This window comes from Mesoplodon densirostris, chromosome 13 (assembly GCF_025265405.1).
Source record: "Mesoplodon densirostris isolate mMesDen1 chromosome 13, mMesDen1 primary haplotype, whole genome shotgun sequence".
NCBI lineage: Eukaryota > Metazoa > Chordata > Mammalia > Artiodactyla > Ziphiidae > Mesoplodon > Mesoplodon densirostris.
In genome coordinates, this window is record NC_082673.1 from 54,340,167 (window position 1) to 54,366,027 (window position 25,861).

Genomic DNA, 25,861 nt, shown 5'->3' on the forward strand with positions numbered 1-25,861 from the left:
ATTCTTGTGAACAAGCAGATAATGTCATTCACCAAGTAAAGAACAGGAAAAAGTCTAATTAGCTTAGAAAATATAATTATGGCTTTGGCATGATAGCTAACTGGAACGGTTTTATGCTTTGGTAGGAGATCATTATAACATGGCTTGTTAACTAATGGATTTAGATAGACTGTGAATGGAAAAGTACATTTAGAATTGAAAGGACCTTTAAGGGAAGTGATCTATTTCAAATCTAAAGGGAGAAAAGCACAAGAGAGTATGTTAGATTCCAACAGGCAGAATGAGGACTAGGTTACAAACTACAGGGAAACAGATTCATCACTCATTTCTCCTCTGGAGATGTACATGAATGCCCTAGAAGGTATAAACTTTTCACAAGTGATCCATCTACTGCATTTGCTAGATGTGGTCTTGCTGAAAAGATGCGCAAAAAGAAATGTGACCTTAATACGACTCTCAGAGCTCTACTGCACTTGGTCTTATTCCTTCACAAACAGCAAGGGGTTTCCACAAGCGGACTGTGCACATGGAGAGCAGCTCTGGATGAAGGGCGATGACAGCTCTTACAGAACAGCGACCTACGCGCTCCTCACCTGTGGGAACTTGACAATGATGTGGTGTGGAATGTGCATCACGTTGTGCACGTAGTCGAAAGTCTCGGTAAGTTTCCTCTTATTTGCAGTTAACATCTTTGGGATTTTGGTGATCATATGTTGAATTTCATTACGTTTAAAACCTAGTTCAAGCCGATAAACCTAAGAGAAAGACAGAAATAGTTATTTGGGTAATATGCCAGAGGACACATCGATTCTTTCAAAATTTAAAATAAGGACATTAAAATCTGGAGATGGCTATTCCAATGACTTTAAGGGTTCACAGTTTCCTGCTTCTGGGGTAACCTGAATTTTAAACCCCTCTCCTGAGGCTGAGCTACTCACAGCCTGATGACCACCATGAAGATCACCAAAAGGAGCTAGCATAATTACGAAATAAGAGTAACAGTGGGGCTTCCCCGGTGGCGCAGTGGTTGAGAGTCCGCCTGCCGATGCAGGGGACACGGGTTCGTGCCCTGGTCCGGGAAGATCCCACATGCCGCGGAGCGGCTGGGCCCGTGAGCCATGGCCGCTGAGCCTGTGCGTCCGGAGCCTGTGCTCCGCAACGGGAGAGGCCACAACAGTGAGAGGCCCGCGTACCGCAAAAAAAAAAAAAAAAAAAAAAAGAGTAACGGTGCTCACAGGAGGCCTGGGCAGGTTACCTGTACGGGCCCTACACCACACAGACCAACAGTAAGATTTTCAAAGTGCTTTCTGAGCTTCTGCTCCCAAGCACACTCCTATGCATGTCATCTGGGAAAACTCCATGTCAAAATTCTAAACAGAGATGATTAAAAAAAAAAACCACTCCAATGTAGGTTAGGTGCTCTGTGTGCATTCATAGTATCCCATGCTCCCTCACCAATCCGTTGCTCTCATCACTCTGCAGGAGATCCCCCCACTGGACTGTAAGCTCCACAACGGCAGGGACTATCTCCCCAGCATAGGGCATGGGCAGGCGCTCAATAAAAATGTCTTCAACGGCTGAGTATGAAACACTTTAGGCACCTCAGAAAATAGGCTTAATATAATAATTTCAAATACTCCGACAGCTTTGTATACTACTAAGTCAGCTGCCCCTGGTTCTATACTATTCTCTTGGAGGGAGGACAGTAGAGTGTCTGGTATGTTCTGTGATAGATCTAGAGCTGGCAATTGGCACAGATTCTAGGAGAGCAATGTGCTGGCTACTGCTCTCTTCAAAGAAGCCTTCTGGCTCCAGGCTCCATAGCTCATCTCCCGCCTAGGTGACGGAGACACAGACCCTCACCCTGGGCAAAGGAAGCAGCTTCCAGGTCCCATCCAGATACCTAACCTGCTCCTCTAGGATTACGGGTATCAATGTCTGCAAGGAGACTAACTCATGTAACACCTGGTTGACGTGTGAAAAAATTATAAACTAAGATAAACTGCTTGCTAGATATTTATTATATCATTTCCTATGTCTATCTTTTTAGAAATAATTTCTTTCACAATCCAGTTTTCTTTAAGATGATGGGAGCAAATCTATCCTCTTCAGAGGACTTAACCACTTAAAGAAGCTGATTTCTCAAACACTAACAGTCATCCTACCTTCATGTTTTCCTTCACAGGCTCCAGACTTCCAGTTAGTAGCCTTGGGAGACGAATTACCAGATCTCTAGTCTACAGTTATAAAACAGTCTATTATTAATATGTATGCATATTCAACTAGGTTGGAAAAAACAAGGCATTACTAGGAATACAAAACTAAAATTTAAAATATGACCCAGTAGAGAAATGCTAAGGAACCCAAAAATACATAAACTTAATATTGTTTGAGGAAAAAAAACAGTGCTCAGAATAAAACTTAAGAAACCAACTTGATGGAATTATTACACAATGATATAGCTATATGATTAACCTAGCAAGGTAATTCATTCTTGTACAGAAAATATCAGGCATTTATAGAATTCATACAGGCCAAGTATCTGTTAGAAACATGAGATTTAGCAGTTACTAAATGTAGCTGACATGGAAACATACAAATTCTCTCCTTCTCTTTACCTTCTTCACACTAAGTTCAAGTTCTTTCTGAAAAAATCCCAATCTGTTATCCAGTCTTTCCACTGAAAAACTCAGCAAAAATGGTGCATTTCTGACCATCTGTGCAATATCCACTTTACTGAAATTTTTTGACAGTAGATAAGCCACCCTAGAGAACAAACAAAATACATGTACATATGATAAATATTTACTAGTGTCATATTCCCACACCAAAAAAAAGTTTAAGTAAAAACATTCTATAATAATGGCCCCAAATATGGTTAAAACAAAACAAGCATCCATCCAACTCTAGAATGGTTTCCATTTATAATTGGAAACAGAAAATATTTCTGAAATCCGCTAATAGACAGATTCTCTTTTCAGTTAATCTGACTTATTTCATTAGTTGGTAGAAAAAAATGAAATAGCTTCTGTTTAATTTTTCTTTTTTTTTTTGCTAAGAATAGAAAACACACAAATTAAGAAAAGAAGGGATTCAGAACTCTTTTTACAAAGAAAGACCATCAAGCATGGCTAAGACTGAAAAGAGGAAATTTTTTTTTGGCTGCGCTGTGCGGCTTGCATGATCTTAGTTCCCCGAGCAGGGGTCAAACCCAGGCCCCCGGCAGTGGAAGTGTGGAGTCCTAACCACTGGACTGCCAGGGAATTCCTGGAAATTTTTATTTTAGTACATTTACTGAGAATGTATTTTCTTTTTTTTTCTTTTTTTTTTTTTTGCGGTACGCGGGCCTCTCACTGCTGTGGCCTCTCCCGTTACGGAGCACAGGCTCCAGACGCGCAGGCCCAGCGGCCATGGCTCACGGGCCCAGCCGCTCCGCGGCATGTGGGATCTTCCCGGACCGGGGCACGAACCCGTGTCCCCTGCATCGGCAGGCGGACTCTCAACCACTGTGCCACCAGGGAAACCCCGAGAATGTATTTTCATAAATAATTTTTACTGCGGTCCTTCAATATGTATTTTGTTAACAACTGAGAAGTTTCCTGCTAAATTTCTGGGAAACAAAGTAAGGTAGCAAAATACAGGAAGTTTGACTATAAATTAACATTATTGATTTTTTAAAATCTATAAACATAGTAAAAGGCAGTTTAATTAAATGCCTAAAATATTCCCTGACATTATCTTGTTTAATTCTCATCAGAAAAACAAACAAACAAAAAAAAACAACCCCCTGTGAGCCAAGTAAATTTCCCACATTGCATTTGAAAAAACACACTCAGAGGAGTTAAATAACCTGTCTTAGACCACCAGCTAATTAATGACAGAGCTGAAACTTGAACTCAGGCATGCCTACTTCTAATGACTATGATACTTTTATACCATATATTGGAACTTATTATATTTTATACTCAGTGACTATTACCCCTTTAAACCAGTCCCTTAGAGGCAATGAGAGAAAAAAAACTGATAAATTTAACTACATAAAAATTTTAAATGCAAGGCAAAAAGAAATCATCAACCAAGTCAGACAAGTGACAGTCTGGGAAACTATTTACAACATGTCACAGAGAAGGAACTAATTTTGTTAATATATAAAAAAATGCTTACTAAAAAAAGAAAAAGGCCCAATTAAGAATAGCAAAGGACAATTCTAATTTATAGAAAAGGAAATGTAAACAGAAGTTCGACATAGGAAAAGATCCTCAAAAAAGAGAAAAGATCCTCCAAACATCTGATATTCCAAACATCATTTCCAAAACAATGAGGTAATGTTTTCATCTTTGAAATGAACTGAAATCATAAAGTTTGATGACACTGTATTAGTGTGGAAAACAGGGAAGTTGGCACTTCTGTACACTGTTGGTGGGCGTGTAAGCTGGAAAACCTGTATGAAGGACAATTTGTCAATATCTATTAAAATTATAAATGCATATATCCTTTGACCTAGAAATTCTAGGTCTGGAAATGTATCCTACAGATATACACCAATATGTGACATGATGTATATATAAGAGGAGTCACTGCAGCTTCTTTGTGATAGTAAAGCCAGAAACAACCACCATGTTTACCAAAAGGGGACTAGACACATCCACAGTATGAACAGTATAAAAGGCTTAAAAAGACTAGGCAGAGCCAATAAAAACTATCTCCAACACAGAGTTCAGGTAAGAATGTGAGGTGCAGAATGGTATGCATACATGCTACAAACTGTATGGACATGTGTTCTTGTGTATGTGTATACATAGGTACACATACATGCTTGTAGATGATAGAACATTCTTAGCTAGTTGAACAAAAAACTTGATACTAGCAGCTGCCTCCATAGATGGGTCTTGCAAGGCTGATGAGGGATAGGAGTATGTAGGTTGGGAAGGAGAATGACCATTTTTTTCCTTTGTTTTGGACACAGGAAAGATCAATATCTGATTAAAATATTATTGAAACTGTTATCTACTGTGATAACTTTTCCAATAAAAAATAAAGATATAAGGCCCAGCCTAAAGAAAATTTCTAATAACTTAAATGCAGATTATTCATTTGAAATTTCTTAAAAAGGATCAACCAACTTTTTAATACATTTCAAATTCTCTTCATTGAAGAGAAAACAAGTATATGCGATCAGTGCTATTATAGAAATTCTAGAAAATAAGACTGCTGTACATACCAGAGCCAGAAGGTAAGTTCAAAAAAGATTATCATACCTTTGCCTCTTCCAGGAGAAGCTTATTTTTCACTGTATACCCTTTTGAGTACATGTGGTAAATTACCTATTAAAAAATTCCAAGTAACTTTTTAAAATGCTCCAGTTTAATTTGGCAGTCAGCCAAGTTTAGGAAACATTAGACTATACTATTACATGAGAGTATTCTTTAATTGTTAGGAGCATGTGTGATCTTGAGCAAGTTAACTTAAGCTGCTTTTAAGCTTATGTTTCCTTCATAGAATTAAAAGTAGGGAGACAGGACAGTGTAGTAGCCAGGACTCTGGAGTTAGACTAAGTGGATTTGAATCCCACTGCCACTTATACTAGTTGGGTAATCTTGGGCAAATTATTTAACCTCTCTGTGTCTCTTCTGTAAAATGGGGATATTAATAATAATGGTGCAGTAGGCAGCCTCTGAAACAGTTCCCAATGATCTCCACCTCCTGGTATGTACTCTTTCTTGAACTAAATCTTGAGCAAAAGGGCAAATTGTTTTTTAAATGGGGAGAGAATGAGCTTTCCAGACAGTCAGGAGAAGCAGAGCTAGACATGTCAGACTGAGTCTCCTAGAATCATTCTTTCCCTCCCCTGTATTGTAATAGCCTGTCTATATTACACCAGACTGTAAGTCACATGAAGGGAGAGAGTGTGTCTATCTAAGTGCCTTGCATACATAATAAGGGTTCAAACTATTCAATATAAGAAATGTAGTTTTTTTTGTTCTGTTTTTTCCTAGTTCAGAGACATTAGACTCTGATAGTTCAAGGAACTGCAAAGCTCTCTGAAACCGGTATGAGAATAGTCTAGGGGAAGAAGACAGTTGCAGTATTCTTCATGGGAAATGATGGGGACCCGAGGTAAAGTATTCAAAGTGAAGATTAAGAGAAGTGCATTGACTGATGGAGAGCAATAAAAATAGAACCAACAGGCCTTGGTAGTTTATTAGATGTGGATGATAAAAGAAGAGAAGCCAAAGTTAACACCAGTATTTCTGATCTGGGCAGCGGGGTGAACAGTGCTCTCATTCAGGCAATCTGGGAAGACCTAATTTACGTGAGAGGTGGGGGTGATGATAAATCCAAGAGGTGAACTTATGAGACACAGACGCTGTCTCACTCTCTGGTGTGCCCAATGCCCAGCAGGATCGTTACCTCACAGATCAATACTATCTCACTGTATCAATTCTCACAGATGCAATAAATTCTTTTTTTTTTTTTTTTTTTTTGCTGTATGCAGGCCTCTCACTGTTGTGGCCTCTCCCGTTGTGGAACACAGGCTCCGGACGCGCAGGCCCAGTGGCTGTGGCTCACGGGCCCAGCCGCTCCGCGGCATGTGGGATCTTCCCGGACCGGGGCACGAACCCGTGTCCCCTGCATCGGCAGGCGGACTCTCAACCACTGTGCCACCAGGGAAGCCCCTGCAATAAATTCTTTGAATGTTAAATGAAGTACAAAGATGTTTATAAAAGTGCTATTTAAAGAAGAAAAAAAGGAAAAACCAAAATAGACAGAAATGATTAAGCAAGTTATACAATATTTGCCAAAACAAGGTCAGATGTCTACCATCAAAAATTGTCCAGAAAGAACAACAGAAAAGACCAGGCTTTCATAATTTGAAGTGTCCTATCAGATAACTTAGCCATTGGTAATGGATTTTTAAAAAAACTTATCCCAGTTTCCAAAGGATTGACTTAGCATTAAGTTGAAAACATAAAAATAATGATGGGTAGTTGAACAAAAGAACTGATATAGATACTTAATTTTGATCAAAGAAGGTCCATAACAAAAAAATAACATTCACATTCATTAATTACCTCAGTAGATCCTTGTGCTGCTGAAACTTAAAAAAATAACTTACACATCTATTTCTTCATAGCCACTTCTAGGATTATGTGAAAATCATTCTAAAAGCCCTACCTGGTCTTAAGATTTTCAAGGTCTTCAGAGAAAATAGCATAGTTTTTTGTCAGGAATGTTCCCAGTTGGTTATCCTCTATGCCCAAATCTTTAAGAAACAGGAGTATTTGCTTAATGTCTTTTTCAAAATCCAGTCGCAGAAGGAGGTTGGCTGCATCTGGATGTTTTTCTATCTTGGATAAATCCACTCCTGTAATAAATTACGAACACCATTTGAAGATAACTGCTTGGCTGAGTCATTAAACTTTATATACAGAAACACAAGAAATTACTGATGGAGATCAACAACCCATCCCAAGGAGACCTGAGACAGGCCAATAGAAACTTCTAAATATTTTTAAACTAATTTGGTTGTAGAAATAAAAATAAATTTTTAAAAAATGTAGTACTTATTTCAAAGCCATGTATAAAGGAAAACAGTGCATTTGGGGCTAAATTTCCACCCAAAACAAATTCACTACGTCATATTGACCTAGGATCATCATTTTTACTGATGGTTTCTTGAATATTGTTTGCAGGATGCTTATGAGCCCCTAATGATCTCCACAGTAACTGCTTAACTGGTAATTCTGCAGGATAACAAACCCTATGAATTGTTACTTTCTTTGAAGTTTATCATTTCTTTAATTATAAGCATTATTTTAAAAATTTGTTTATGATCCCCTCCACAGAAGGAATAAAAGTTACCCTGTGTCTTACTCATTGTATTCTCCAGGCCTTTAGCATAAAGACAAGTACCTTGAAGGAGCTCAAGAAATGTCTGCATGAAGCAGGTGAACATACACAGCCCTCAAGTACAAAATGAAGCAGAAAGTATACCACCTTCAACCTTCACATATCCTTAGAATCTTAGGTAATCTAAGTAAATGAGACAAGGGACAGGAGAGATTAAGAAGGGGGAGAAAGCAAGTTGTTATTTTACTTTGGTTATGGATATAATTAGATGTTCACGTTAATTAGGCAGGGAATCAAAGTAACCTTTGATTCAAAATTCTCATTACAACTAAGCATTTTATTCTCTCGCTTTTTTCTTTTACCTGATTTTTAAAAATTAAACATGAATAGGAAAGGCCTATTCCTTATCTTTAAAATAAACATCTGAAAATAATGTAAAACTTTAGTTTAGACTTAAATTTTATATTCTTAAAAATATTTCTTTAGGTTAAAATGTAACTCTCAAACCAATTTCTAGATGCAACTTTACAGTCTTAAATATAAAAACAATGAAATAAAAGCACTTTTTTTAATGGTGTCTACAACCAGAAAAATAAATTATAATTCCATGTATTATTAGATCCAAATATAATTCCAAACCCAAATTTCTTGATATTAAAACAGGTATTGATATAAGATGATCATGAACAGAAAAACAGATTACACACCCACACATACACACAGAATGAAGACACAGAATGAAGACCAAAAACAGATCCAGGATAAACTACAAATCTAGTATACAATAAGGACATTTCAAATCAATGAGGGAAAAGATGGACTATTCATTAAAATATAATGGGACCTCTAGCTATATATTTGAAAAATAATAATCCCTTCTATGTCTGATACAAAAATTAATTTCAGATAGATTAAGAATCTAACTATGTACTCACTCTAAAGCTACTAGAAGAAAACACAGAATTTTAAAAATAATATTAAGTATGACTACACAAGCCATTGTATGGCTTTCTGTAATACATGTATTTGCATAGCAAAAGGTGGGGTAATGTATGTCTTTGGGTAGAAAATTTGCACTCAACAAACTGGTGACAGTGGTTACCTTTGGAAAGTGGAACTGGAAATGTAGAGGTGGTAAGAGTTCTTTCTCCTGTAACAGTCTGCACTTTTAACAACTAGATGTAATTCTTTTATAATTAAAAAATAATACTAATAGAAAAATAAATTAAATTATTCGATGGATGGGTAAATAAGATAGAAACTAGTTCCAAAAATCTGTGATAAATGTGGGAAGGGATGCTTTGAAAATAACATAAAGGGTTCGGACTCCAAACTTAACTCCATATTACAGCTGACATGTGCTGAAGTGCCTCACTCAGCATGAGCCGTCACACCCTGACTGTGTCGAAATCCAATTCCTGAAAAGCTGCTTCTTAACAGCAACAGGAGAGCAGAATCTCACCAGGAGAGCACACTGCTGTCAGCACAAATACTTGGGCTTACTCACGATTTCATTAACTTGAAAAAATAGTCACTGAATGCCTCTCATGGACCAGGCACTTATGGGAATATAAAAAATGAATAATACATGATTCTGACTTCTAGCTGACCACAGCCTAAGTTGGCTTTACCCCATCAGTTCAGTAACTATAATTACCACTGTATTCAGTTATGGTTACACATACTTAGTGTATCAATCAGAGTCTGGCAGGCAACAGTAGTTGTCCTAGAAAGTTCAAATGAAAAACACTTTAATGAAGGGACTCTGTACAGTGGTGTGAGCAGAGTCAAGGGAACAAACAAGGGCATCCCTAGTGCTAAAGAGACAGGGAGGAAAGAGTGTTATGAGAACCCAGAGGGAGCTGGAAGCTATAAAGAAAGGGCCGCTCAGTAGGAGCTGTTGCCATGGAGCAAAGCAGTTCCATGACCCAAGGCTGGAAGGGAAAAGGGAAAAAAACTCCCATCTGCCCTCCCTCTTCTCGGACAAGTGCCCCCCACTGCTGAAGCTGCCCAGAAGCCAGCTGGCAAAGGAGGCCGAGTGCAGAGGTTAGCCTCCTGGGATAAAGAACAAGCAGAGAAAGGGAGAAAACAGATCTGAGAAGCAGAGAAGAACCAGGACACTTGAGCCCTCAGAAATACTGCTTAACGATGCAATCCTGTTATTTAAGTTCCTGCCAAGACGTGCTGTTGAAGTATCAGCATACAGATGAAGGAATGGCTGAAACATATTTCAAAGCTCTAGGTATACTGTGAATTATTTAAATGTAGGGACCACATGGGTCTTAGGTTTATCTGGCATTACCCGTAGCACCTCTCACAGGGCTGGGAAAGCCCTGGGCTTTCATGCCTGCAGCAGATGTCATTTTTCTCTCTCCTTTGAACCCACAGAACACTTTATGTGTATCTCTGTGTGGAATTTATCACTTCACCTTTCATTTTTGGATTTCTGTTATTCTTATGGATGTGTATTTACATGCTCCTGAAGACCTGAAGCTTCTTGAGAACAAAGGCCATTCCCTATACATTTGAGTAACTTGCACAGGGACAGATGAGTAAGCAATTGTAATAGTATTATTACTGCCAGGACTGAGGTAAGCAGGGGGTGAGGCCAAGAGCCCAGAGGAGGGTCACTCTATCTGGAGGGTCAGAGAAGACATTTGGGAAGGTACTTGAACTTGAGTTAAGTTCTCCAGTTGTCAGACCTGGCCAACAAAAAGGAGGGAAGCGGCAAGCAAGTGAAGCTGAAAGGCTAAGCAAGGGCCAGACCAGGAAGAGCTTAGAAGGATTTCACGTAGGTCACTGACATAGGCAGATTTGCATTTTAGAAAAAGTACTGATGTTAGAGAGATTACCAGGGCGGTACTGCTGAAAGGAAGACTATCAAGCTAGGAAGCTCCTAACTTTTCACTGAAAACTAAGGCAGTGACTAAGCAATGAGAGAAGCAGTGGATTTGAGATAATCCCTTGCCCATCCTGTTCCTCTCAATCCCCCAAAGGCGGTTTCTTATCTGGGAAAATCAAATAAGAGAAGTGCCAGGTCCAGAGATAATGGGAAAAGCAGAAAGTAGCAATAAGGTGCTAGACTGAAAATATTGATAAGAGGACTAACCTAAGTTTGCAGGGAGATCTCTTGGCTGCCTTCAACCATCCAGATCTGGGAGCATCCTACCAGTCGACGAGCTAAAATAGTTATGGCGCAGGCCTAGAGAGAAACCATCCACATCAGGAGGATAGCTGGCTCCAGAAGGAAGGTCAGGGTAGTAGGGAAATGGAAGTAATCTATCATCTGATAGGGTTCACTGTAGGAAAAACTGTCCTTGGGCTTCCCTGGTGGCGCAGTGGTTGAGAGTCCGCCTGCCGATGCAGGGGACACGGGTTCGTGCCCCTGTCAGAGAAGATCCCACATGCCGCGGAGCGGCCGGGCCCGTGAGCCATGGCCGCTGGGGCTGCGCGTCCGGAGCCTGTGCTCTGCAACGGGAGAGGCCACAACAGTGAGAGGCCCGTGTACCGCAAAAAGAAAAAAAGAAAAGAAAAGAAAAAAAAAAAACTGTCCTGAGAGGCCATTGGAAGTTGTGGGAAAATTTAAAGAAAACTAATCAAATGAAAAACAAAGCAATTGTTAACTCCAAGAAAATGAAAGGTTGAAAAGGAAGGAAAACAATCATAGCACACTTCCTAGACAGCAGTCGAGCAATATTTAGAATTATAATGAAATCAGTGACTAATGATTAACCTCAAAATTGTTAATATAGCCTATTGGGAGAATTGAAGAGAATGAAAGGGAAAAGTATGTGTATATATAAGAGATTAACTGATGTCTAAAACTGATGAACCAAGCAACAGCACCATAAGCAATTACATGAACATTTAGAGGTTAAATACAAACAGAAAGAGCTAGGAAAGTAGATACTCTAGGGAACGGGGTGCGAAGTCAGGAAGGATGAAGCTGGGAGTGCGGTTTTTCACTAGAAGCCTTTTCACACTATTTGACTTCTATGCGTGTGTATGTACTTTGATAAAGATTAAAAATGCTAATTTTAAAAGTAAGGCAGGGGCTTCCCTGGTGGTGCAGTGGTTGAGGGTCTGCCTGCCGATGCAGGGGACGCGGGTTCATGCCCCGGTCCGGGAAGATCCCACATGCCGTGGAGCGGCTGGGCCCGTGAGCCACGGCCGCTGAGCCTGCGCGTCCGGAGCCCGTGCTCCACAACGGGAGAGGCCACAGCAGTGAGAGGCCTGCGTACCGCAAAAAAAAAAAAAAAAAAAAAAAAAAAGTAAGGCAATAAAATAAGTGTAGGTTACTCAGACTTACCTAGAAGCACTAACTTCTTCAGAGTCTCGGAATGATCCACATAGTCTCGAAGTGTGAATGAAGATGGGGGCAGTGGGGGGTCCGCAATAATCTGAACGGCCTCCTCCTCGGAAATTGGCTGCAATGGAGACAATGGAGGCAAATCGTCCAGTCCTTTGCAGCCAGGATATGGAAAAGGAGAAGTGAGTTAGCTCTCCAATCTGTATACTTGAAGCTCTTTCTACAAAGACAGCCTCTTGGCTAGTTTGCTTCTTTTTGAATCTTGGCATCATTTCTAAATTAAACATCTCAAAATTCCATATATTTTCTACCTTCTAAGAGGTAAGGTTAAGACTCTTTAGAGATATCAACTACTATTCCTCCAAGATGAGAAATGTGTTGGTGAAATCCTGTACAAAATTCCTTTCCTTCACTTGTAATCAACAGGTATGACTGCTAAAGACCAACTGACCTTCAAGTACATTTTGAGAAAGAGATCAAGTTTACCACAGCTTGTTAAGTTGGCCAAAAGTACAACATACCAGCCTGAATTGTACGGGTTCAAGTCATCACATCCTGAAGTGTCTTCACTTTGATCCAATCCCTTCTCCTCCAACTATTCTCAAATATGTCTGTAAGAGGACTTCTATGATTCTGTTTCTATCACCTACAATCCTTTGCCAAGGACATGACCTCTCTAGTATAGGCTTGAGTCTGAGGTTTGGTTTGTCTTAAGTCAAACCCTTAAGTATAGAAGATGCTGGTAACTGTAACCTACCTTAGGCTAAGGAATCAGGGCCGTGACTTTGTATTCTATTTTTGGTCTCTAACCACTACCCTTTCTCATTTCTCATAGCCAGCCTCCCTTCCCTGCCCTTACCCCCCAGCTTGCTTGCTTTCGTCTTCTACTTAACCTAATATTATCTCATTTACGGTGAAATATTCCTTGCCTAGGAATGTGCCTAGAAAGAGAAGCACAGGAGGGAGAAGACTGACTAAAAAAAAACTACATGAGGGCGCTTTTTGGGGTGTGCTATTTGTTGTCCTTTTTGTTCTATTTGTTGTTTGTAGTGGCTGTTACACAACTAAAAGCATTATGTCAAAATTCATAAGACCGTATACCCAAAAAGGAGGACTGTTACTTGGGTAAAATTATACCCTAGCTAGGTATATAGAATAGGGTAAATTAAATCCTAATAAACCTAATTACCACCAGAAAAAAATTTTTTTTAAGAATCTAAATAACGAACTTAGAAAGTGTTATTCATATAGCTATGAAACAGTCTTGTACATATTAATCTCTAAACTTTTTTCTTAGTAAAATAGAGGCATAATAGAAGCAAATGAATAGAAGCGGCATTGTTCTTTTTCTCTCCTGGCACAAAGTATGACTTCATATGGGCCAACAAAATGTAAACAGGTAAGTCGTTCAATCTACGGAAGTGGGGCAAAGGGGAATTTTCTGAAACTTGAAAATTACCTTCTAGAGACAGTTCAGAATCAAAGCTGGGTATCTTCTGTGACTTCTGTGACGGCTCATTCACAGAAGGAAGCAGAGTGTTTTGGGTGCAATTAATCTCTTGACTACTTGAGTTGGTAGACTGGGAACTATTCCACACAGAGGAAGTCCGATAAGTCTTAAACCCCGACTGGAGAAAGCAATCGTCAGAGGACAGCTGAGGCTGAGCAAAAAAGCCAGGCAACAATGTTTTTCCTGCTCTGGGAAAACATTTTCTGAGTTGCATAGCAGTAAGGAAGCTACTCAACTTAATTGAGTTGAGCCATCTGGGTATCTGTTGGGCTAGCAGGGCCATTTTTCTTAAAGTAGCCTACAAAAGAAATACGTAACTATCAAAAAAGAGAAACGTATTTTACTTAAATGTTTAAAACAGTATTCAAACAACAAAAAGATAAACTGGAAATTATTTTTTTCTAATTAAAAGGTGTTTAATAAATTTAGATCCCTAAAGCAGTCAGATGTTTTTAAGCTCAGGAAAAGCCAAAAACAAGGCAGTTTCAGTTACAAACCAAAAGACAGGAACTTCTGAACTGGACAAATAAAGATATACTTTGCAATTTAAAAACAAAAAGCAAAATCAGTGGCGTAAGAAAAACAATTAAAACAAAAATCTGTAAATGTTCAAATTACAGCTGAACCTGTTAATATTTAAAGAAAACAGGTGATGCAATTAAGTGCTCTTGAAATTTGGTTTGAAGGACATTTAAGAAGATTGCTGATCAAAATAACACTGAATTATTCAGATGCATTTTATGTATGTACATTAATCACAAAATAAAAACAGGAAGAATTCTACTTAGTCATAAATGAACCATAAAATATTATTGCTATCTAGAAGGTTGTTTCTTGCTTAATTCTCAGGGTTGAGCACTATTATTACACAGATAAAGCTGTTCCTCAAAAGAGAATTGAACAAAACCAGTTTTGCCAAATTCTGTTTGTAGGAAAAAAGAAAAAGCCTTTTTAAAAAAAGGGGTCACAAAGCAATCTACAGATTCAATGCAATCCCTATCAAACTACCAATGGCATTTTTCACAGAACTAGAACAAAAAATTTCACAATTTGTATGGAAACACAAAAGACCCCGAATAGCCAAAGCAATCTTGAGAACGAAAAATGGAGCTGGAGGAATCAGGCTCCCTGACTTCAGACTATACTACAAAGCTACAGTAATCAAGACAGTGTGGTACTGGCACAAAAACAGAAAGATAGATCAATGGAACAGGATAGAAAGCCCAGAGATAAACCCACAGACATATGGTCACCTTATCTTTGATAAAGGAGGCAGGAATGTACAGTGGAGAAAGGACAGTCTCTTCAATAAGTGGTGCTGGAAAAACTGGACAGGGACATGTAAAAGTATGAGATTAGATCACTCCCTAACACCATACACAAAAATAAGCTCAAAATGGATTAAAGACCTAAATGTAAGGCCAGACACTATCAAACTCTTAGAGGAAAACATAGGCAGAACACTCTATGACATAAATCACAGCAAGATCCTTTTTGACCCACCTCCTAGAGAAATGGAAATAAAGACAAAAATAAACACATGGGACCTAATGAAACTTCAAAGCTTTTGCACAGCAAAGGAAACCATAAACAAGACCAAAAGACAACCCTCAGAATGGGAGAAAATATTTGCAAATGAAGCAACTGACAAAGGATTAATCTCCAAAATTTATAAGTAGCTCATGCAGCTCAATAACAAAAAAACAAACAACCCAATCCAAAAATGGGCAGAAGACCCAAACAGACATTTCTCCACAGAAGATATACAGACTGCCAACAAACACATGAAAGGATGCTCAACATCTTTACTCATTAGAGAACTACAATGAGATATCATCTCACACCAGTCAGAATGGCCATCATCAAAAAATCTAGAAACAATAAATGCTGGAGAGGGTGTGGAAAAAAGGGAACACTCTTGCACTGCTGGTGGGAATGTGAATTGGTACAGCCACTATGGAGAACGGTATGGAGGTTCCTTAAAAAACTACAAATAGAACTACCATATGACCCAGCAATCCCACTACTGGGCATATACCCTGAGAAAACCATAATTCAAAAAGAGACATGTACCAAAATGTTCATAGCAGCCCTATTCACAATAGCCCGGAGATGGAAACAACCTAAGTGTCCATCATCGGATGAATGGGTAAAGAAGATGTGGCACGTATATACAATGGAATATTACTCAGCCATAAAAAGAAATGAAATTGAGCTATTTGTAATGAGGTGGATGGACCTAGAGTCTGTCATACAGAGTGAAGTAAGTCAGAAAGAGAAAGACAAATACTCTATGCTGACACATATATATGGAATTTAAGGAAAAAAAATGTCATGAAGAACATAGGGGTAAGACAGGAATAAAGACACAGACCTACTAGAGAATGGACTTGAGGAAATGGGGAGGGGGAAGGGTAAGCTGTGACAAAGTGAAAGAGCGGCATGGACATATATACACTACCAAACGTAAGGTAGATAGCTAGTGGGAAGCAGCCGCATAGCACAGGGAGATCAGCTCGGTGCTTTGTGACCGCCTGGAGGGGTGGGATAGGGAGGGTGGGAGGGAGACGCAAAAGGGAGGGGATATGGGAACATATGTATATGTATAACTGATTAAATTTGTTATAAGGCAAAAAAAATAAAATAAAATAAAATAAAATAAAATACCAAAAATAAATAAATAAATAAATAAATAAAGGGGTCAAAACTAATAAGCAAAATGGACAGAAATAATAAGCAACCAGCAATGAATATGTGTATATTTTGACTGAAAAAGCAGTTGTTTCTAAAGAGACTTTTATCAGGAAAGGACTTTTATATTTAGCCAGCTTAATTAAAGGGTAAATTTGGTGCATATTATTTTATATTAAGTAAGACAATCCATATAATATACAGCATAGAGTCCAGCATATGCAAAATGCCCAACAAATGTTAGCCATCATCATCAATATTATTATGATTACACAACCAAACATAAATGAATTCTGAATTAACTGTTGCATACAACTTTTTGATCTCTCTCTATACTGAAATTCAGCTTGTTTTATGCTCTGAATTAGACCAGATAAATGCTTGAGGGTCTAACCTCCTCTTAGAGATTTGTGGTTTAGGGAAGTCTCGTGAAAGGAATTTATAAAAGTGAAATGTCTCACTGTCATTCTGAAATGATCTTAGAAAGGAAAAAAGTATTTACAATAAATAGCCTTGTGGGATAGGTGACTTTTGTTAAACTTTGGTGGGAAATGAGCCTCGAAATCTGCCGTGTTTCCCCTCAAACCTACAATATTCATCCTCTGCACAGCAATGTCATAAGGGCATTGAGCTGGAAGCCAGAAGACCTGTTATGCTGCATTAAGACTAAGTTTCTCACCGTGATCCAGCACAATGACTGGCCCATGATGGGGGGTTCAATAACCATTCTTTAAACGACAACTTTTAAAAAGGTTATGGGTACAATAAGATGATTCTTAAGCTCCAAAGTGTTCTGACTTCTCAGTTTGTCTAAGCAATGTCCTGCTTTAAAGCAAACTGAAATCCCAAACCCACTCTGAAGCCTCTAGAGTAAGGCTCAAATTAAAACTCCTCTCACATTAGAACGATTTGCTTTTGAATTCTATCCATATTCATTAAAAGATCTTTATGCAAACAACTAATGTTTATCCTGTTTTTATTTACAAGCGCACTATCTTCACTACATCATCATTTCATTGTTGTGTATACCTCTTATCAGTGGATTAATTGTTCGTTCACAAGAGCAGAGCTGGGTCTCATCTCTGGATCCACCCTCCCAGTGACTATTCCCTCTAGCCCAGAGCCTTGCACTGCTCCAATGTTTTATGGATGGAAATGAATCAGTTGCAACTACCGTTAGCTCATCTGCTTACACAGTATTTAAACCCGGTAAGGCATTTGCGCATGTGTATAAAAGCCCTACCCCGTGATCAGCCCTCTAACACGACCCTTTTCAACAGGAAGGGTAAAGTTAAAGAAAAAAAACCTGTAATAATTCTGAAGTCCATTAAAATATGTCATATACTAGTTCTCAACTGTGTGCCTTAGTATTTCGTTAGGAATAGGAATTGGCACTTAAATATTCTTTGGCGAGGGTTCAAGATTTCGACCTGTGTAAGGCTAATAAATGAAATCAGGAGATGAAAGGTGGGTGGGAGGATGGCTTCGTAATAAGGGGCCTCACATCTACTGCTTGACGCCCTCCCTAGGCCATTTTAACAAGTCCATTTTAGTTCCCCAACCGAACTTCCGGAGGAAGGCCGTTGACATGCTGGCCCTCCTTCCGCGTCCTCCGCAAGGCGCGCGAATAAACAAACATGATTGCGTTTTCGTTTCATCAGCCAAGAAAACAAAACGAAATTATTCACCCTTAATTGAAGACCTAAAGGCCAAGAGGTCCCCGGGCGCGGCCTACAGCAGGATAGGGCCGGACCCGAACCCCAGCAGGGAGCACGCCCCTCGCGCTCTGGCGGCTTCCGCTTTACCTGTGGCGAGGCCTATGCCTCGTGGTCTTTCTCGCAGGGGCCACCAGACTGGCCGGGCCGCGCGAACTGCCCCTCAGCACAGATACCCGACTTGTCTGCCCGCCCGCCGGTGGCTCCTAGCTCCCTAGCCACGTGGGCTGAGGCAGGAGTGGGCCAGACCATCTGCAAGGCTGCGCGGGGGGAGAGCGGGCGGCGTGCGGGGGACAGAGCCGGCCAAGGGCCACAAGTTTCCCTTCTCTTGCGCGCCGCCTCCCTCCAGACTCTTCCACTTGGAATCTAAAGCCACCGCGAGTCCCTAGAGATGCCCGTCCCCCAACACCAGCCGGGGCCGGGCGAGTGGAGCCCCCCGCCCGAGGCTGCGTTGGCGGCGCCGCGACCCCGCCCTCCCGCGCCTGTCCTTCCCTCTGCTCCGTTCCTTCGCTTCTCGCCAGACCCGGCCCCGGCGTCCAGCTGCCTTCTCGCTGCGGCTCGTCACCTCCGGGGTCCCAGCCTCCACGGGCCGGGGCCGCCGCCGCCGCAGGACGGGGCGGCGGGCCATGGCGTCCTGCGTGGGGAGCCGGACCCTGAGCAAAGATGATGTGAACTACAAGATGCATTTCCGGATGATCAACGAGCAGCAAGTGGAGGACATCACCATCGACTTCTTCTACCGGCCGCACACCATCACTTTGCTCAGCTTCACCATCGTCAGCCTCATGTACTTTGCCTTCACCAGGTGAGGCGGGCCGGGCTGCGCTGGGGGCGCGCCTTTGGGCGAAGGGAAGGGGCGGATGGGAGGCCCTGGCGGGGAGCATGGCCGGGTGAGGAAGTGGGCTGATTGCTCCACGCACACGCTCTTCCACCGGCGGGTATGTCACCTAGCACACCCAGCTTCCTTCCCGACAGCTCCTCTGGACCGGCGTTCGTCCCTACCCTCCAACCCACCCCCATCCCCGCTCCCATCGCGACCGCCACCCCTCTCCATACCACCTTTCCCCATACAGCGCCTCGGGCCACATCAGGAACACTCGTGGGTCACCTAGCACGATCTCCTCCCCCGCCCTTCTCCCGCGGCTCTCAGCGTCGCTCCCCACACACATCACGACACTGGCCCCCTCCTCTCCGGCCTCCGTCCCTGCCTAGCACACCGCATGAATCATCTGGTATATGCACCACTTTCAGCACATACCTTTTCACACTGAAAATACCCCTGCCTTCCACGCACCATACGCAGGCCCAGGACACAACCAGACCCCTTCCCGCGGAACTCCTCCAGTATTCGCCGCTACCCGCGTCCACAAAATGCACACGTGCGGTGCACTCCAGTCTGTATGCATGGCACGCAAATCATCTCGCGTAACCCTTCCCCCAGCCTCAAACACCACTGTCTATACCACAACAGAAACTGCGGCCGTGGACACACACATCACAGTGGACATTCCAGCACTGCCACACAGACACGAACTCACCACACATCACACAGTGCACGCTCTGTTCTGTTCATCACCTAACATACATGCTGAAATGAGACATTGTCGGGCCACTGTGGCAGTGCCTGGTGCATCATAAATGCTATGGAAAGTGTTAAATAAAACGCACAAACCTCACACACTGTAGCATAACTCTCATATCCCCCTGAAAACACACCCCCACACACTCAAAGCACTTCTAGTATATACCTGTGCATAGGAGTTAACCCGGCCCAACTTTTGTCAGCCCAGAGCTTATAACTCTTCCTCACTGAACATGTGGCCCTTCAACCCCAAGCCAGGGAACTGATTCATGCCTCAATGACAGGCACACCTTGGGTCCTACTTATAAGGATTTATGTTTTCTGAAGGAACCTCTTTAAAGAAAGAAAAGGTGTGCCTATACCATGCTTAAAAGACCAACCCAGAGAACTGGAGTTTGGGAGCCACACTGTTGGTCTCAAGACTATTCGCGTGACCTTGGTTAAGTTATTTAACCTTTCTCTGAGACTCAGGATCCACCTCTAAAATGGGGATAAAATATGTACTTACCTCATATGGAGTTATAAGGATTAAATGAATATGTGTGAATGCACTTAGCAGAGTACTTGGCACATGATGCATAATTAATGTCAGTTACTTCTCTCCTAGTGTATTTATCCAACAATCAATGGTTCTCAGCCCAGATCTGCAGAAACTGTGCAGGGTTATGTTCGGTGGCCACAAGCATTGAGGGAACTTCTGGTATTTAGTGGGTGGGGATTATAAATGTTTATAACGCAAGGGATAGCATTGTACGACAAAGAGTTGTCCCTTACACACCGTCATACGTGTGCACCTACACACTTGTACACACACAAGTGCCAATGGTGTCTCCCGTGAGAACCAGTGCACTTTTTCAGATTTTCATAAAACTAATAATGTCCTCCTACATCACACTTGTTCCTTATCTCCACAATCCATTTGACTCTTGACTCTTATTTTGTCAGTGTTTATCTATTTGCATGACTCTATCTAAAGCCATAAAGCATATAAACAATTACTCTTAATGACTGAGGGAAACAGCTACTATTATTGTAAAATATTCTGCTAATGCTCTGCAGCGGGGTAAGACCAGATCTTTCCACAGTATCCAACCAAGAACATATTTCTAGCTTTGGAGAGAAATCAGTCTTGTCCCTATTTATGGTTGCCCTCAAATACTTATCACGTCATCTGATTTTACCAGCTAGTAGCTGTGTGGCCCCTTAGTTTTGCTAAGTCTCAGTTTCCTTATCTGTATGTAAAGTGAAAATATCTAGTAATACCTGATAGGATTTTGTTATAAGGGCTCAATTCATTTTTTTAGATAATCTGTATTTAGCTCAATGCATGACAAATAGCAAGTGCTCAGTAAACATTAGCTATTGTTATTATTACATCATTTCATTGTATGCTAATGCCTTCTAAATTATGTTTGTCATTGAGTGAGAGTGTGGTGTGCTCTATAATTAAGAAAAAGGATAAAGACATTGGAAAAATGGACAGTGCTTTGCTTGGATAACATACATCCCTGTTTCATATTAACTTCAGTTTCACTTCATCTCATGTGGGTTGGCAAGAGATGGAATTAGTGCAGGAGTTTCTTTGGAACTTAGAAAAGTAATTATGGTATTTTATTTTAAATAATGAGAAGCAAGAATGAGCAGTTTGTTTCAACTTTTTATCTTTAATATTATTCTAGGCCCTTTCAGAACAGATCTCTCTTCCTCTTTTCTAATACAGAAAGTCACATTCTTCTGGAATTTCCCTTTTACAGCATATTCTGCCAAAGCATTCAATAAATTACAACAGAGAAACTATGAGAAATGAATATGAATTTTAACAACTTGTCAAACGTAATAGAGAAGGCATAATCTGAACCTCAGGCTATGGCCTTTTCCAAAAATGATAATAATTTTACTTCTTCCACCAATTTCAAAGAGACAGAAGTCACATATTAAAGAACTACTTAATAACAAGTTTCATGTTATAGGAAATCATAAGCACCATTGGTACAATTAGTACTTACTGTGTCTTACTCATTTTTTGTAATGATTTGTGACGCTTTAAACCGGGACATTACGGTGATAGCTCTGTCTTCTTCCATAAAGACTGAAAGTAATTACTTCTTAAAGTTTGTTTTTCAAAGACTAGTAGTTGAAGAGAGCCAGTGATAGAGTACTTTCGGGGTGTCAGATTACCCGTATGTGTGAAACAGTACCTGGGTCATGTCACATGCTGCAGAGACACAGCAAGAATTTAGGATTGGCAAGGATTAGATGCCTCTCACAGAAGTCTGAGACAAGTTTGGACTTATCAAGCAGTTCTTTTGTTAAATAACAACTAGGCCAACTCGCTGTTAAATCATAGCGTTTAAACCTCCAGTCCCTATCACTGACAATAAAGCCAGATGTTATTGAATCATTCCCCCTAAGATTGGAAAAGCTCACTTTGCCACATTTTAGGATAAGTATTTTTAGAAATTAAATGCTTTGGCGTATGTCTTATAAGTTTGTTCAGCCAAAGTAGGGCAAGGAGAGCCTTTCCCTTAAGCTCAGGGTGCCTCATATTTACGCTGCTTTCATAGGTTGGTAAACTTGGAAATGTTGAATGGCCTTACTTTCAAAAACTCAGGCTTTAGATTTGAAAACACCGACATTTACGAAATCACATTCGTAGCAGCTCACTCCCTCCTTAAGAGGCACCTGGCAGTAAAACAGTGGCGTCAGTCTCTCCAGTGACACTTGTCCAGCAAAAATCATCACTTACCCAGAAGAGATTGCCTTCCTGCAGCTTCCTGCACCTAAGGGATCATCTGCTTACCTATGGTTTCTCCTTGATATGGGACTGAGGAGGTGGGTGAGGGCAGGGAAATGGACAGACTTTTGATTGATTGATTTTTATTTGTTTGTGATACTGGTTTTCACTTCATTTCCTTTAGTGGCTTTGGAGCTGCAGCTCTTCATCTTATCACGGAGCCATAGTTCCACCTTCTGTGTGTCTTCCCTCCTGGATGCCTGCCAGCCTTCCCTGTTCTTTCCCTTTAGACCATATCAATTCCCATTAGAAGAAAATAACTCCTGACCCTGCTGACTCAGTTGTCTTGAGCCTGTTTCCTTTATGTACATCATGTTCTTTCTCTCCCAATAACAGAAGGCCTGGCCGTCCTTGTTCCAGGACACCAGCAATGTTAAATGATCCTCCATATCGGCTGTGTGCTGGGGCTACACCAGCCTTGGAGGTGTAGGAGCGCACTGTGTTAGGTGGGGCCGTCTAAAGAGGTCCAGTTAACAGCCATCATAACATTTGTCTTCCTCATTTCCTATTTGAATCATAGTTTTTATTGGATTTAAATAAGCACCTTTTAGGGACTTCCCTGGCAGTCCAGTGGTTAAAGACTCCGTGCTTCCACTGCAGGGGGCGCGGGTTCGATCCCTGGCCGGAGAATTAAGATCCCACATGCCCCGTGGTGCGGCCATAAATAAATAACCACCTTTTAATTATCCCCTCTTATCCTTATTTCTGGTGTTTTATGTCCTTAATAAGATTATACATTTATTGAAGGAGAAAATGTGTCATATTTCTTTGGGGTCTTCTGTAGTAAATAAGCATCTGAGTGACTCAGATATTTATTTGGTTTAGATGATGCTTACCTCAGAGAATTTACATGCCCAGTGTTGCTGCCTAGTGTTTAGCATTTTAGGTATAATTCTATTACCGAGTGTAATATAGTTTATCTTGTGATATCATCCCTCTAGCCCCAGATTTCTATAGGGAAGTTATCAGCGTTTTAGTCTCAACAAATCTGGAAGCCAGGGGCTCGTCCAGGCAGCTAGGACTGCTTTCCTGAACCCTAGGTCCTGCTGGCATCACATTTAATTTAGCTCAACAGTCCACACTCCGCCCAGCCCAGGTCTCCGCCATCCTGGAGTTCATCTAGTTTATCTTCACCAGGTCCAGTAGCTTTCAGAGCTGTCCTCCTATGCCCATGCCCAGGCTTTGGCTCAGCAAACCCCCGGCTCTCTGGGATAGACACTCCCAGGCCTTGACTCCATTTCCCTCCAGTCCATCCTCCACACTGCTTTCCTCATGACCTTTTGAAATTGAGATCGTGATCTCATTCGTCCCTTGCTTACACTCTTTCCCTGGATCCCCATCACCTATAGCACGTGCTTGCTGGACCCTAATGCCAGGATGGCACCTCTCTCTGACCGGAGAGCACCTCCTGCCTACCCGTGAGCCCATAGCATTCCAGGCAACGCACCTGGACGGTCCCCCTCCAGACACCTTTCTTGATTGTTCCAGGAAGCTCAGAGGAAGAAATGTTTATATACTTCTCAACATTTTTTTTATTACTGTATCTCTCCTGTTGTAGTATTTGTTTCTGTATCAATTTCTTGAGGCCAGATATCTCAATCATCACAGAATACAAACCCAGTAAATGCTAAATGAATCAAATATAAAAAAATCATTTATACAATTTGAACTTTCAAAAACTATCACTCTTCTCTTTTAGTTGATATGTTAGCTATAATTCTTTTTTTTTTTTTTTTTTTTTTTTTTTGCGGTACGCGGGCCTCTCACTGTTGTGGCCTCTCCCGTTGCGGAGCACAGGCTCCGGACGCGCAGGCTCAGCGGCCATGGCTCACGGGCTCAGCCGCTCCGCGGCATGTGGGATCCTCCCGGACCGGTGTCCCCTGCATCGGCAGGCGGGCTCTCAACCACTGTGCCACCAGGGAAGCCCAGCTATAATTCTTAAAAAGAATCCTAACTTTTTATAAAATGAAACGAATGTAGTCTTCAAAGATAATACCAAAGCTAGTTAGCATCGGTCCACCTTGTAACCCGGGACTGAGTTTTCCATTGGGAGAGAGGATCCTTAACAGTGACTAGCCTTATAAACCTGAGCCTACCTGTGTGTCTCAGTTTCAAGGATTCCTATTAAAGAGATAGAAAGGAGAAGATAGGAGGGGGAGAGGGGACAATCAACTTTGCAGCCTTAGGAGTCAGGATAGAGTTCTTACCTTCCTGGCCCCAGGGAGACAGCCTTGTCTAAAAATTGTCTGTCAGTGAATGGAGTTTGTTTTCCCGGTCTCCTTGCCCACTGCCTGTAGCCTGTTGTTCAAGTTTAAGAATCTGAGTCCAAAACTCTTTGAGTTCAAACCTTTGTTAAAAAAAAAAACCTCAGGGCTTTCCTTATACTTGTCCCGCTTTTAGGGTTCTCTCCTGGGTAGTTACCTGTACTCAAACAGGGGTGACAGAAGGAGTTGAGATGTTTGAGTACTTGATTGGTCAGCACTGGGGCAGGAAGGTGCAGTGGAGCCTGTGGACCCAGGCCGTGACTCCCTCTCACGTTACCTGGGTCTCGGGCCCGCTCAGCCCTGGCCTCTTGCTCTTTCTGGCACCCACCACATTGAGAAGACCTGCTCTGTGCCAAGCGTTGTGCTGGGGCACTGGAGATACAGTGGGTGAGTGAGATGGGGCCTGAAATTACAATTTTACTCTAATCCATTCAGTATTTTCACTGTGTATGGTCAAGGCTACCCCAGCGTGCTTCTGGGGCTCCTCCTAAATTTAGCAGAATTTTAGGGAAAAGGACTCTGCTTCCCTGAGCTTGTCGGTATCATACCGGTAAGGGTAGCAGTGTTGACCTAGAGCCAGCATTCCAGAAGCCCTGGCACCTACTTCACTCTGCCTCTATTTGTCGTAACTGTGGGCAAGATAAAGCAAGAGCTTTATTTTCTTCATCCTTCAAGTAGAGATAATACTCCCCCACAGAACTGTGGAGCAGTTCAATCAAATGCCAGCTGAAAGGTCTTTGGAAAGTTCAGAGCCCCAGAGACCGAGGCGCTTGTTATTAGAGCCTCAGAGGACCTAGGAAAGAGGTCAGGGCACTGCCACGGCATCACACTTGAAAGCTTGAAGTCCTTTTATTTTTTGTTGCTGCAAAGTAAAATGTCTTATTTGAGCAAGAATCCTGAGGCCAGGAGAAGTCAAGATGGGAGTCTGGCAGCCCTGACTGCAGGTTATGAGCTCCCCTGCGAAGTGAGAACTACGTTGCCCCCTCAAAGCCTGAGGAGATGGTAACAACCCCACGAACCGGGGCCAGTCTTGTGTGAACAATCGAGGTGGTTTTTTGGTTTTGGGGGTGTCTTATCAGGTTAATCAGAGACAGTGCCAGCGACTTGAAAACTTTTCTCTCAGGCCAAAGTTATACTAAGATAAT

General features: G+C 41.5%; 2 protein-coding genes across 3 annotated transcripts in view; one reads left to right on the top strand and one right to left on the bottom strand.

Annotated features, from left to right (window-relative positions):
- Positions 1 to 18,294, bottom strand: part of MTERF3 (mitochondrial transcription termination factor 3) — a 28,700-nt gene extending 10,406 nt beyond the window's left edge. Inside the window, exons 1-7 of one of the 2 annotated variants that reach the window (XM_060116067.1) lie at positions 18,167 to 18,294; positions 13,620 to 13,968; positions 12,161 to 12,313; positions 7,177 to 7,366; positions 2,619 to 2,766; positions 2,166 to 2,237; positions 594 to 755 (exon numbers count right to left, since the gene is read on the bottom strand). In XM_060116067.1, coding sequence (XP_059972050.1) covers positions 594 to 755; positions 2,166 to 2,237; positions 2,619 to 2,766; positions 7,177 to 7,366; positions 12,161 to 12,313; positions 13,620 to 13,953 — 1,059 coding nt within the window. In that variant the 5' untranslated portion in view covers positions 13,954 to 13,968; positions 18,167 to 18,294. The other variant, XM_060116068.1, reaches the window with a different exon arrangement.
- A 276-nt stretch (positions 18,295 to 18,570) lies between these two features.
- Positions 18,571 to 25,861, top strand: part of PTDSS1 (phosphatidylserine synthase 1) — a 66,827-nt gene continuing 59,536 nt past the window's right edge. The window contains exon 1 of the mRNA XM_060116208.1: positions 18,571 to 18,881. Within this exon, the coding sequence (XP_059972191.1) occupies positions 18,703 to 18,881 (179 nt within the window). The 5' untranslated portion in view covers positions 18,571 to 18,702. The remainder of the gene's footprint in view (positions 18,882 to 25,861) is intronic.